Below are 14,379 nucleotides of genomic sequence, written 5' to 3'. Positions count from 1 at the left end.
TTCAAGGCCAGGTTGGATGGGGCTTGGAGCAGTATGGTCTAGTGAAAGGTATCGCTGCCTGTGGCAGGGCGTTGGAACTGGATGAGCTTTAAAGTCCCTTCCAGTTCAAAGAGTCTGGGATTCTAAAATTCTATTCAGTATTTATTCTCTGCTTTGGACCTAAAACTAGATCCTGCTGCTAAAGTTTTATTTGGAGGGGTAGAAGGTCGTACCCAGTGTAGAAGATATTGATGGTGAGTCTAAAAAAATGCACACAAAAAGAAAAATGCATGGGAGGGATTTCTGTTGAATACAGCACTGTCCTGCAAAATGCTGGAAAATAAGGGTCTTGTGTTAATGGTAGGACTGAGTAAGTGCAGGCCTGTTGTTGAAGGTGGTGCTTAATCATTAGCAGCAGCTATTTGGTTTTGTTCTGCAAGGCTGCTGCCAGCCCCTGCTTGCAGAAGCACAGTAGGGTATGTCACCCCTGTAGTGGGAATGTGGTGCTGGCAGGGTGCTGCAGGGAAGCTGTGCTCAGCACCTCTTCAGTGAAGCATCTGGGGGCCTTGGCTTAGCCTTGCGCTTTCTTAGAGGAAAGTAAAGGAGCAGCACAGGTGTTAGGCTGGTGTTTTCCAGCCGTGAAATGGCTTCTAAGAGACCTCATGGGGAGGGGGTGCATGTCACCTGGCAGCACTTGAGCTTCCCATGGCTCCTGAGTTATCTTAATTAAATAAATGTAGTTTAACACCTGTGTGTGTATATATATATATATATATATATGTATATGGTAACATAGTCCGCTTTCAGCTTTGCACAGACTTCCTTCTCTAAGGCTTGCACCTTCCACAGGAGGGAGGATGCTTCCCAGAGGGCCATCCTTGCAGGGCATCTTTCTGCACATTGAGTCTTCTTCAGGCCATAAATCCTTGTCAGAAAGCATTTTTTTCCAACCTCCTGGGGTGCTGTGATGTGTGTTATCCTAGGGAGCAGCTGATCCTGGGCACTTAGTGCCTGCATAAGTACAGGGGTACAGTGTTGCTCCTCAGTCCCCTGAGAGATTGACTCTAGCGTACGGTATACTGTGAAATAACTCGTTCTGTGAGTGGAACAAAAAGTGATGCTGGAAGCCTGGCATGCTTTCCTTCCGAGGTTGTCTGGTAGGGTGCTGCTGCCAGCCTCTCATAGCTTGGCTTGGGTCCATCATACCCATACACATGCATCCCATGGGATCCAGTGGTGCTTCCTATAAACACAGGGCTGGTGGAGCATGTGCCAGCTCTGGTAGAGCTAGGGCTTCACAAATTGGCTCACTTCTCTGGCTTGCTTCATGTCTTGTCACATATTCTTAAGGAGCACTTTAATAGGAATGGGCTCATGTTTGGAAGGGGACACGTTCCTGCCATGTGAAGCATGGCCCCGTGTTATTCAGCAGATCAAATAGACTCAGAAGACCCCTTCTCTTCAAACAAGGAACCTTACACTTGAAATCCAACTCACCCTCTCCGTTTTGTCTGTCACAAAGCCTTGAATAATTCAGTTAACATAACATCAGCATTAGGCTTTACAAGCTGCTGGTGTGTGTGTGTGTGTGTGTGTGTGTGTGTAAGGGCTGCTGCTGCCAAGGGCAATTACATGGGATTATTCCAGGAAGTTGACTATTAGATCTACTTATTTAGATTTAAGCTTATCTTTTTTTTTTCTTACTGAGTTATGTTACATGGACACTTAGACTCTTTGAAATTCATGTGTTGCATTAATGAACAGATTCAAATGAAAACAACCCAAGGCAGTACAGTTCATGCCAGCTTGGGAGTTCAGTTTCTTAGGGTTTCAGTGTGAAGATGAAAATATGCCATGTCCTATAAGAATAATTAATATCTTGTGTGACTGCTTTCTTTGGCAGCATGGCTGGCTGCTCTATGGGGGCACAGGAGCTGCTCTTGTGTCCAATCACTCCCTGATAAAGGGTTTAAACCTTTTTACATTCACCTTAACTTCCAGTAGCAGGAATAGTTTATAGTCTCCTTGACCTGGATGGAGAACAGAGATTTCACAGGGGCTGATACTTTGGTAGCTGCAGCTTTTAAAGCAAGATGCAAAAAGGGAAATCCTCCTCAAGGGGAGGTTGCTGTGCCTTGGCTGTGCTGATACACAAGATCTGGTGCAAACATCATGAGGGGTTCATAACCTCTTTAGGTCTGTGCCTGGCTCCTGGATCTGGATTTAGAGCCAGCTTGGGTATGCAATTAAATAAACAAGATAAGGTGGGTAAGTGGAATTCACACATTTTACCAGGCCAAGCACTACAGCTGGAAGGAGTAAACAAGCTTTCGAGTGCCCTGACCCTCTTTCAGGTATGTGTAACTATCTATAGGGCTGTCTATATATACACATTTATATATAAATGTGTGTGTATGTATGTGCTGATAAATAGCTTGAAATTACAGTAACGTTGATGTGTGATCATTTCTGTTCACAACACAGTGTGGCAGGTGTCACTCGGGATGGATACAGCCCCTCCAGTGTGTGTCCCTGCCTGTGCCCCTGACTTTCAGCTTCCTCCCAGGGCAATGGTCACCTTGCGGCATGCCACCACTTTGCCTCCTTCCTGCTGAACCTGATCCCTGGGTACAGCCTGGCTGCAGAGCGTTTTCTGGGTATTGAGGGTGGGGGTGGGGAACCAGGTTTACAATAGAAATAAGGGCATGTGAGTGCTGAGTTTGGGTAAATGCTGGGCAGGGCGAGTTTGCCCAGTCTTGGCTTTTGTAGAGGTGCGTTCAGGAGATGGCAGGGAGCCTCAAGCAGCCTCAAGAGCTGGAAAAAGAGGAGTGTGCTTGGTGCTGTGCTAGGGTGATGGATAGGCTGTCGCCACAGGGTCTTCCCCTGTGCGTGGTGTTGTGTGGCAGTTGTCTTTGTAATCGGGAAGAAATACGGCTGCTGGTGTTGGCAGGGCAGTGGGCACGTGTCGGGGTTACCATGCTGGCGGTAGGAAGCCAAGGGGCTGTGATCCTCCCTGCCTGGGAATGGGGGTGGGGGGGGGTGGGATACCGTGAGCAGACAAGGCTCACTACTTCCCTGAATGCCTTCAGGTGTTGTCAGGGGGAGCTTTGGAGGTGGCAGTGCTGACAGCCCCCCATGAACCCAAAGGGCTGCTCTTGGAGAAGCCACCACATGGGGGTTTTTGCACTCGGGGTGCTGCCTGCAGCCCCAGATCTGCTCCCCTTGCCCGGGGCTGTGCTGTGCAGCTGCCGCCTGTCATCCCCTGCACCCCCGGCCGAGGGGGGTGCAATCCAATCCCTTCTCGGTCCCGGGGGCTCTACCGAGCCCCGCTGCCCGGCCGCTGTGCAGCCGCTGACACGGTATTTCTCGGCGGTAACCCGAGGCGAGCCTCCGGCGCCTCCGTCTCGGCGGGACGGACAACTTAATTCCCCAGATTTATGCGCCCCGAGCCCCAGCATCTGCCGCGGGGGAGGGAGGGTGGGGGGGTGTCTCGGCGCGGCTGGGGCCGGACACAGGTGCGGGGCCGCCGCCCGCTTATAAATACCCCTTCCGCGGCGAGGGGCGTCCCGGCCCTCCCCGTGCCCAGTCCCCTCACCGGGGCTCGGCGGCGGAGCGGGATGCTTCGCGGCGCCCTCCCACCAGCATCATGAGCCCGTCCTTCCACTTCCTTTTCCTCCTCCTCCTCGCCCTGCCCGCCTGTGCCCGGCGGGAGCGGGTACCCGGTGGGGCTCAGCCGGGCGCCCCCGCGCCTTCATCTTTTTCCTTTTCTTCTTCCTCGGCGACAGCCGCAGCGGGTCAGAGCCGCTTCCCACGGAGCCGCCCCGGGCGGCGGCGGGGCCGGTTGTATTGCCGGGTGGGCATCGGCTTCCACCTCCAGCTACATCCCGATGGACTGGTGGACGGAGCCCACGACGCAAGTCCGCTCAGTGAGTGCACTATTGGAAAACACCGGCCGCGGGGTGCGGGGTCGGGGGATATCGGGGAACCCTGGGGCTACAGCATCGCCATCCCTGAGGAGCTCCCTCTGGGAAGATGGAACCCCTAGGTCCCTGCTACCTTTGCCTAGGGTGAGCTGCAGCCCGGGCTGCACCCCAAATTCACCTGGGAAAGGGGAGCTTGGGATGCTGGCTGTTCCGGGAGGCTAGGGGTGGGGTGCTGTATTCCGCAGATTCAAGTGGGATGCTGCCCCCAGGAGTAAAGTGAGCTATGCACTCCTTGCTTTGGGAATTGCCACCCGGTGGGCTTCATCTGCATTGAGGAAGCAATTCCATGGGGATTGGTGTGAAGGTGTGAGGTTTGTACTCCTACCATAGCACCTCACTGGGGTATAGAGGGGGAGGATGCTGCACTGGGCTCTCCATCGCCCCCCCTTTCCAGTCTTTCCTCTCATATAACTTTTCTATCCTTCCCTCTGCGTTCTCATTCTTCCAGCACAGTGATAGGATATATTTAGTTTAAAAATAGGACTGCGGCTGACGTTCCTCTGAGAGAAAGCTGTGCTAACTCATGGCTTATCCTTTGGGTCAGGGTTGCTGTGATATCCTGTTAGAGGGAATAAAATGGCAGGCGGGGATGAAAAATCACTTAAAAAGCCTGAGGTGACCCTGGCAGCACACGTGGCTCTGGCTATCAGGCAGTCAGGGAGCAATGGCCACATCTGGCCAGGACCAAATAATTCAGGCTTTAATCTGTGCCATGGCCCCATGAAGGGGTGCTGGGAGACCAGAAATCCTGCTTGGAGTTTTGAGGAGTGATGTTGATGGTGGCTGGAAGAGGGTTAGGGGATGGGTTTGAAAACGGGAGCATCCCCGCTGGGGCTGTTTTGGAAGACGAGTTTGGAGGGGCTGCCTGCACCCTCGTCTGCAGAGGGCGACATGTATAGCCTTGGACACCACAGCTGTCTCGCAGGGTCTTGGGTTATGCGAAGTTCCTTCCCCTTTAACCTGAAATTTTTCCCTGGGAAGGTGAGAGTGGCATCACCTCTACACTTTGGAGCATGTGCCAGTATCAGAGGGAGCTGTGTTGGGGTCTTGCACCAAGGAACCATCCCCCATGGGGAGGAGATTAGCTTTTGGCAGGGAAACCCCACCTTTGTCCCCGTGGGGCTTGACCCAAATAACCAGGAGTATGTCTCCCTCCCCCCACAAAGGCCATCAGGTTTTGGGGTGCCTTTGAGGACAGAAAACATGCCGCAGAGGGTGCGTGCCTTTTGCAGTGGGACTGCACAACTCCATGCCCCACTGGGGCATGTGGGGTGAGGAGGGGTGGCTCAGCAGCCCCCCCCCCCCCCCCCCCCCCCCCGAGTGTTCCCCAGGCCTTTGGTGCCAGGAGCTGCGCTTCCTCCTTAAAATAAACATGGGAAGTGGTGATCTGATCCCCCAGCCTCAGGGATTTAAGGCAGCTTCATGTTTGCTCTTGGCATGTTAATCAGCATGGCCCTTCCTGGGGCTGGGTAAGATACTTTCTTGGGCCACGGAGACCCCCCTCCCAAGGGTAGCAACACTTTTTTTCCCAGGGTGGGAAAGGCACATTGGGAATGTGTGGCTTGTGTGGCTTATGTGGCTGGTCAGAGTGCTGGGGGGATGCCTGAGCCCTGCTGCCACCCCCCTCTGCCTGCAGGATACCACGCTGTGTGAGGAAGGGAAGCATATTGGTGCTGTTTCTGAACAGGAGGCTTCAACAGGAGATTGAAGCTCTGCTGTAAGATGAGTTAAAGGTCATGCCAGCCAGGGACCAGATCCCTGTCCCACTTGGAAAATATCCCATTGAGGGGAATACAGCTTGTTTTCTTGTGGCTGGGCTGTGCAGCACCCCGCTGCCTAGGTCCTACTGCGAGGAGGGGCCTATGAAACCATTACTGGTACTTCTAGCCCCAGATAGGGTGTATATGACACTGTGATTTCCAGAGTCTGGTATGCATGGGAGGAGGATGGGCAAGGCTGATCTCAGCAGCAAGGGAATTTTCCCAGTCTTGAGAGAGATTTCCCCAGGAGTGAAATTCTGTCACAGCAGAGTCATAATTAGGCCTCTAAAAGGCAGCTTTTTAAAACTAAGCATAACCAAGCCACCACCCTGTAGCCATCCCGCAGTGGATGCAGGTCTGTGGGACAGAAGGATAGAGCAGGAGCGCTGTGGAGCAGAGTCCTGTGGAGAGGAAACGCAAACCTATGAGCCTGAGTTTTTTTGACTTTTTTTTTTTTTCTCTTTGTCACACTGATGTGAAAAGAACTGTGATTTATTTTGGGATTTCTGTCATCCTAGGTATTTTGGAAATATTTGCTGTGTCTCAGGGGATTGTAGGAATACGAGGAGTTTTCAGCAACAAATTTTTAGCGATGTCAAAAAAAGGAAAACTCCATGCAAGTGTAAGTAAACCCCCTGCTTCTCAGTATCTGTTGTTTATTAAAGGCCTTGGGGCACCTCCATGTGCACGCTGTGATCCTGGTGTGCCGAGCCCCTTTTGCATTTAGCCTGACTGGCATTTACATCTAACCAAGGGAAGTACTTTTTCCTTTCCTACAGTTGGGTATTTGCATCAAAAGGACTTGTTCTTTGAGCGTTGCTGGGATATTTTTACCACCTTCTGCAGCAGATCATGCAGATGGCTTCAGCCAAATGTCTCCTGGTGAGCGACATGAGAGGCACCAGGAGCCTGCCTGTGCCCATTTCTGGGAAAGGGGCTGTGACTCTGGAGTTTGAGCTGGGTTCTCCCATGGGGAAAAACATCCCCAGGATTTCAGGCAGGTGAGATCCAGCCCTTGTGGAAGAACTGCAGACAAATTAGAGAATTTCCATCAATTCTTGTTTCTGCTGGCTGTTTTCCTGAAGTTTAGGGTTTTCTGCAATTGTGCTTTTCTGTAATTGTGCTTTTTACATGCTGCTTCTGTTGAACCAATCCTGTAAATTGATTTTACTTTTTTTCAAATTCAAGAAGCTGTTGCCTAATTTTTTGCTGTTAGTTCCTGAGACCATTCAAAGAAATGAAAGTGACAACTGTGCTGACGTGAAAGTCATCACCCTTTAAAGGTGTATGTGTAAATGCAACACCCAAAGAAAGGCATTTTTAAGGCAGCATCTCTGACAACCTGTCACCCAAGTTTATTCCCAGCCTGGAAGAGGGAAAAGCCAATTGCCTCCCCTGTGGCTATAAGCCAAGCCTCCTGGTCGTGAAGTGTATGTAAGTTACATGATGTACTTATGCTGCTTGAGCCTGCAGCTTGCCTTCATGTGAGATTTATGAACTTGCCTCTTTCTCCCTTGAGTCTTATTGGAGTGTTGATCCTGAAACCTAATAATGCTTAAAGGGTAAGCATGTGGTTGCTTACTTTAGGAAGAAAAGTAGGACCACGAAGGGCATCTAGGGGAAAGGGGGAATGGTGAAGGAAAGCATGAGGGAAGGAGATAGGGTAGGAAACAGGCAGAACAAGTGGGGAGCAGTGGAAAGGTGAAGGATGGAGAGGAGAGGGAAGTGGACAGAGAGTGATCTCTGGACCCTCCAGAACCTTCCCTCCCATGTGGTGTACAATAGGCCCCTTATTTGAGCTGAAGCCTTGATTTATGCCCTGGCACAGTCAGAAATCAAATAAAACCTTGTCAGTGTATGGTTAATTATCAGCACACAAAGGGCAAAGCCAGAGGGGGACATCAATTAGGTGGGTCGGGGTGAGGACACACGATGCCCTGCTCGGATGAAAGCCACAAATTTGTAGAAACTTGACCCGAATGTCTAAAGATTGCTGGGCTAAATAACACCGATAACGCAAACACAGCATCTGTTGTTCTTTCCTGCTTTGACAGGATAAAGTTATTTCATGGCCTAATGAGTTTTGAGCAGTACAAAGTGTGTCCTGTGCCCGTCACTCAGGGCAGTGCTTTGATATGGGAGTCATGCCAGTGACTTTGTGCTGAACTGCAGATAAAAGTCATTCCTGCAGGAAAGCAGGCTCTCAGGGCCCGGATTTATCCCAGCTTCACATTTCATGGCAGTCCTTCCTCCTTCCTCCTTCCTCCTTCCTCCTTCCTCCTTCCTCCTTCCTCCTTCCTCCTTCCTCCTTCCTCCTTCCTCCTTCCTCCTTCCTCCTTCCTCCTTCCTCCTTCCTCCTTCCTCCTTCCTCCTTCCTCCTTCCTCCTTCCTCCTTCCTCCTTCCTCCTTCCTCCTTCCTCCTTCCTCCTTCCTCCTTCCTCCTTCCTCCTTCCTCCTTCCTCCTTCCTCCTTCCTCCTTCCTCCTTCCTCCTTCCTCCTTCCTCCTTCCTCCTTCCTCCTTCCTCCTTCCTCCTTCCTCCTTCCTCCTTCCTCCTTCCTCCTTCCTCCTTCCTCCCAAAAATGACAGTAATCTTGGCAATTATCAGTTACATGCACAGATGGCTTTTTCCTCATTTATAAATCCTTGGTTTCCTGTTTGTATTTTTTTGGCATGGGATGGGCAGGAGGGGGTTTGGTGTCAGTCTTGTAATGAACCCCAGAGGACAGATTTGCCCGCTGGGGTCTCGGGTAATTTTCCTTTCTCAGGAGTTGTTCTGAGTTGATGGAATGCTTTGGCGCTCTCTGGGGCTAATTGCTGTTGAATTGGATTTTGAAATTGTTTTGACTTCAGGATTGCTCTTCGTAATTGTTTCTGGAGCTGCCACAGAACAAATCCAATGGGCAGCCAGTACAATGGGGAAAATGCCTTTTCCTCAGTGGAAATGGTGTGGCTGCTGAGCTGGGAGGGTGGGATTCATGGAAAGCTGCCAGGGTGATGGTGAAGGAGCAGCTGATGAGCTTCACGGAGTGGTTTGCAAGGTGGTTTGCTGTCTGGCACCCCTCTGTGCCCAGGTCTGGGATCCTCCACACCTTTGGAAAGGGATGCTACTCCAGCTCTTAGGGAGCAGCTCATTAAATGCATAGAGTGGTTTGGGTTGGAAAAGACCTTAAGATCATCCAGTTTCAACCCCCTGCCATGGGCAGGGATGCTTCACACTAGACCATGTCACCCGAGGCTCTGTCCAACCTGGCCTTGACCACTGTCAGGGATGGAGCATTTATCACGTTTTGGGCAACCTCTGCCAGTGCCTCACCACCCTGACATTAAAGAACTTTTTGCTTATATCTAACCTGAACTTACCCTGTTTCTGTTTAAACTCATTCCCTCTTGCCCTATTGTTACAGTCCCTGTTGAAGAAGTTTCCCCAGACCACTTTCAGCAGGAATTTTTTCTGCAATGCTGTGTCTGGGGAGCTAGGGAGCCTTCTTACTGCCATCTCCCTTTTGCAGGGAGGCTTTGCCCCAGACATGCTGGGCCAGATTGGGAACACCAGTTTGGCTTTCCCATGAGTAAATCAGTGGTGAGCTTACCCATCTGTACAGGGATATGGATGAGCAGGGGCACAAGCATCTTACCCTACTCACAGCAGCATTTGCAAAGCCCACTGGAACCCATGTTGGTATCAGATTCTTGGCTGTGGGCAGGGGGCAGGGCAGCCAACTTCATCTCCTGCACCAAAAAAAGCCTTCTCTTGCCATTTCTCACTGTTCAAAGGGCTTGCTTCAGGCCTTTTGCACTGAGCACCGTTTCACTGATGCTTTGGTCAATCTTAAAACCTCCCTGTGCAAGGGATGACATGGGCGTGTCTCTCCTGAGCACCACAGCATGCACTGGGACATCAAAGAGCAACAAGGGGTCAGCAAAGCCTCACCTCAAGAGGGTAAACAATCCTGCATGGGTGATACAGCAGCAAGGATAACAGACAGGTAAAGCATCGGGGTGAAAGTCATCAGGGTGATGTTTCTTTCATGCAAAGAGCAAAAGGAGACTTATTTCAAAGTGCTATGAGGAAGAAACCCCACATGGCAGGCTGGGGACTCTGCTACTTTCATTGTAGGATTATGATTCTATGATTTTCTGGTTAAATTAGGCATTTAAACATGATCTGAGCTAGTTGGGCTGTCTGCATGGTTATAAAGCACTGTTTGGGGCTGTCCATTGCCGAGTTTTTCAAAGCTCGAGAGCTCATTATCCCTTTCCCATCAGTAGTTTCAAAGGGTGGCTTTGCAGTCAGGCTGTGGTGTCAAGGGCTGGAGGAGCTGTCAGGGCAACAGGTACCATGCCCACAATCGGCTTCAAGCATAGCAAAGGATGTCAGAGGGGTTGCTGGATCCTGCAGCCAGGTGTTCCGGGTCTGTGGGTACATACCTGGGGTGTTAGGGCTCTATTTGTGTATTTCTGCGTGACTTTTGGTTGGTTTAGTTGTGTTTTTTGTTTTAATTCCTCCCCTTTGACAAGCACAAGGGCGGAATTCAGCCTGTTGTCTTGGGCAATGGGGTATCTTTCCCCCTGGTTGTCCAGCAGCCAGTGCAGCTGCCCAATTTAAGAGGCAGCACTATTGTGCTGCAAGTAATTCCTTGAGGTTATCAAGAGACAAAACAGCCTGAGTTCATTTAAGATGAAGAGGGAAAAAGAAAATTCAATACAATCAAAGCCCTGTTCAGTAAAGCAATGGCAATCTGCATGCAAATTGCATTTCTAGACTGTTCAGTTATGATCCAGTGACCAAGTGAGGGGTGTGAGGGTGGGAATGGAGATGAAGCTGGGGCTCAGCCCTTGGGTCCTCGAGGGGACTGCAGCACCAGGGGTCTGGAGCCACGTCCTCCCTGTGTTGAGTAGGGCAGGAGGAGAGCTGCAGCAGGAGGGAAGGGTGCCGCTAGGGCAGGACAAGGCTGTTTTTTCCAAGAAAGTCCAAAGCTGGGTGGTAAGCAGCTACCAGAAGTATCTGTGTTGGGGGGTTTCCAAATTGTTGGGTGCCCAGTGGACTTGGAGTCGATTTTCCCAAGTGCCCCATGTTGGTGCTTTCAACACAAAGTCCCCCAAAGGGGACTGTTTTGGGGAAGACCGAAACACCCAGCGAATGTTGCAGGGCAGGGGACGGGTCTGACCATCCTTTTGTTAATAGCGCCCTGGCTCTGTCCTGCAGGCCCGGTTCACAGAGGATTGCCAGTTTCGGGAGCGCTTCCAGGAGAACAGCTACAACACGTACGCCTCAGCCGTGCACCGCAGCCCACACTCAGGGCGACAGTGGTATGTGGCCCTCAACAAGCGTGGCAAAGCCAAGCGGGGCTGCAGTCCCCGTGCCCGGCCCCAGCATGTCTCCACACACTTCCTACCCCGCTTCTGGCAGCCCCAACTCCCTGAGCTCGCCTTCACTGTCACTCTCCCGGAGAAAAAGCTCTCGCCACCGAAACCAAAGGTTGCCCCATCCCCACCTCGGAAAACCCCTGGACCCATCAAGTACCGGCTGAAGTTCCGCTTTGGATAGTGCATCATTGGGGGGATGTGGCACAGGAGACACCCAGTGCCTGGTTGTATTTTGGGGTGACCCCTTGGGAGACCTGTGTCCAACCTCCCTGGATGAATGTGGTGATGCTCCACGCAGCCATGTTGGGCTCAGGGTCTTCTCTTCACCCCACAAAGTGGACGGCATCCTTGGGGGCATGCACTAGGGTGATGTAACTTGGGCTTTCCAAAGAGTATTCCTGAAGTGAACAGAAAACGCTTGGTGGACATTGAGTTAATTTTCTGGTGGTGAAAGGAGCAGAAAGGCACCTTTACAGCAAACAAGTTTTCTTACCTTATTTTCACTAATGACTCTCTTGACAATCATTTTCATTCAAGAGATGTGTTCAGAGCCAACCTGTTAAGTGCTTTTTTTCTTTTTTCTTTTGTTTTTTTTTTTCTTTTGGTATCTCCTTTTTGCTGCACTTTTTTCCTCCAACCTCAGACACCAGATACCCAGGTTTGCCTCTTCCCCTTCACCTACAAACAAGCTTCTTCCATCCACAACAAGATCAAGCCCAACAAATGGATTCCCCTTATCTGTGGTGCAACGGGGACTTAAAACTCTTTGCTGGCAATAATATATGTATATATATTATTTTTTGTTAAGAGTTGCAGGCTTGGGGAGGGTGGCTGTTTGGAGCCCTGCTCCTGGTTGTCTTTCCTGTTATCCCCTGGATATCTGGAGGAGTGAGTCTCCTCCTGTCCATCAAAGGATGGCATTGACAACTGTGTTTAAAATACCTCTGCCCTGGCCCTGTGGCATTCCTGCTCACATGGTGAGGGGACCACCCTCTGTGCCCCTGCTCCCTGGGGATCCTTTGCCCCCTGCCCCAGTACTCTCTGCTTTCTTCCAACAGTTATCACTGCTGATTTCTTTTATCATTCACAAGACACTGCCAGAACAGGGAGAAAGGGTTTTATTTCATAGCAAGGGTGGTGATGTAGCAATAAATGCTACATCTCGTACATTCAGAAGTGTTTTTTTTATTTTTCCCCACCCAGGCTGCCCTGTGGTTCTGACTGTGGAATTGTTTCTTCATTGTGTTACCTATGGAGTAATTGTGCATTTGGAGGTTTTAATCAGTGTTGCATACATACAGAAAATGGTAGCACTGAACCTCACCAGTTAAGCCTTAAGAGCCCAGGTGGGCTTGCACTGGCAAAACCCTTCCCAGCATGAGCCCTGTGAGTGTGGAGCAGCAATAATAAGGGCAGGCAGCACTGCTGAGCCTTTCCAAATCTGATCATGGTACAAATGGTTATTGCCATTGGAATCATGGTTCTTCACCCGTTGCCTTTCTGGGCAGTCTCTTGTTGAATACATCTGCTTCAAGCAGTTGTAAAATGCTTTCGCACAAAGGCATGTGCTCCACGTGCAGGGATGGATGGGGGCACTGGAATAAAATCTCATCATTCTTTGTTTTATAACCTGGTTGTGTAATCTCTTGCCTGTCTGCTCGATGTATGGGTTTTTGACTTTTTGTTTCCCTGAAGGAGAAAAATGAGTGTCACGAACTCAGCTTCTATGTGTGGCTTTGTCAGAGGGTTTGGTATCAGTGACGGGGTGGAGCAGAACCAAATCAGTGCACATGCTTCCTTTGTGTGCCATGCTCTGCATGCTGTACCCCAAATGGGCTGCTTTTGGGGGCCAAGCTATAGCAGGGGTGCACAAGTTGAATACTCGTGCCCCTTCCAGTGGGACAACCCTTGGATTTGAAGAATTCAAGAAATACTGCTTGAATTCTGCTGTCCAGCAGCCAGGCACAATGAGGTGTAATTAATGCTTGCTGAAGCATGGGGCCACCTAAATGAATTTAGTCAAATGAAAACAGTTGCTGGAGCTGTGTAGAAGAGTGCCAGTTTCTGCCCAGTGTAGGTGCCTGGAGCTCCAGGGGTAGGTTAGAGAGGGGTGAGTGTGCCATTCTCTTGATGCCACTGCTTTCCCTCAGAGGGAAAAGGTATATTTTTAATATTGTTTTAAGGACAGTTCTTCCCTCTGAGGGTGGTGAGGCACTGGCACAGGTTGCCCATAGAAACTGTGGCTGCCCTATCCCTAGAAGTGTTTCAAGGCCAGGTTGGATGGGGCTTGGAGAAACCTGATCTAGTGGAAGGTGTCCCTGCCTGTGACAGGGGATTTGAACTGGATGAGTATTAAGGTCCCTTGAAACCAGTCTGTGATTCTTGTCGATAACTAGCCTGTATGAAAAAAAATATTCTTTGATCCAGGTGTTACTGGGCAAAACCTGACCCTGAACTGATCTGCAATAGCAACATCCAGCATTTGCATAGCAACCACTGGGAAGTGCCACTTGCACAGATGGGAGCACAGGGGGCCACAGTTCCAGCCCATTGCCCTTGGGAGTTACCCAAGGGAGGAGGGATGCTGCTGGTCCCACCTGGATGCCAGCCTTCCTGCAGCCCCTATGCCTGCAGAGGATGAGCATTGCCAGTGCCTTGTGCATGTGGGTCTGGCTGAGAAGCATTTCTTCTGATGCCCCTTGCTGTTTCCAGAATGGAGAAGAGCATTTATCATGTTTCAGAGCTGTCTGGGGGAGTGCAGGAGCTTCACCCCCCCCCCCTTCCCTTACACCCCATTTCCCAAGAGGCTTCTGCTGAAACACTGACATTTTATTGGGGTTGCTGGCAGTCAGGAGCAGGTGCTGTGTGGGGAGGCCAGTGCTTTAATATTACAGTGATTATTAAACTGCAGTCCTGCAATTGCAATGAAGAGTGCAGCAACCCACTTGCAATCTCAGCAGGAAACCTAATGCAAGTTAATCCGAGTGGTATGGACTGACAGAGTGTTTGTGTTCTTTTCTGGCCACTCTTCTGCAAGGAGACACAATGGATTTGCTTATCAGAAGGAGACTGGAGGCATCAAAAAATGGGTAGATACCTGTTAACTTTAAAAATAGCCTGGGGACAACTTGAGAGGCAACTTTTCTAGCGTGTTATGTCTCCTGCATTTCAAAAGTAGGTTTGGTGTTGGCTTACCTTTGTTTACAGCTGTTGATTGCAATTAAATCTTTCTGGATATGGTTTTTACAAGCAGAGAGGAGGCCATGTTGCACTGGACAGCTGCTCCCCA

The 14,379-nt window shown here is 50.4% G+C and overlaps 1 protein-coding gene across 1 annotated transcript; it reads left to right on the top strand.

The window, feature by feature from the left end:
• Positions 1–3,594: 3,594 nt before the first annotated feature.
• On the top strand, positions 3,595–12,719 carry FGF5 (fibroblast growth factor 5). The gene is made up of 3 exons (XM_061443865.1): positions 3,595–3,905; positions 6,241–6,344; positions 10,930–12,719. The coding sequence occupies exons 1-3, from the start codon at positions 3,626–3,628 to the stop codon at positions 11,269–11,271; spliced, it is 726 nt and encodes a 241-aa protein (XP_061299849.1). The 5' UTR covers positions 3,595–3,625; the 3' UTR covers positions 11,272–12,719.
• The last annotated feature ends 1,660 nt before the right edge of the window (positions 12,720–14,379 follow it).

The sequence above is a fragment of the Pezoporus flaviventris genome, unplaced genomic scaffold (assembly GCF_033815535.1).
Source record: "Pezoporus flaviventris isolate CSIRO_AGI_PZ_B2104156 unplaced genomic scaffold, CSIRO_AGI_Pfla_v1 ptg000002l, whole genome shotgun sequence".
Taxonomy (NCBI): Eukaryota; Metazoa; Chordata; class Aves; order Psittaciformes; family Psittacidae; genus Pezoporus; species Pezoporus flaviventris.
Note: the sequence above shows the minus strand (reverse complement) of the source record. Positions and strands in the feature narration are given on the sequence as shown.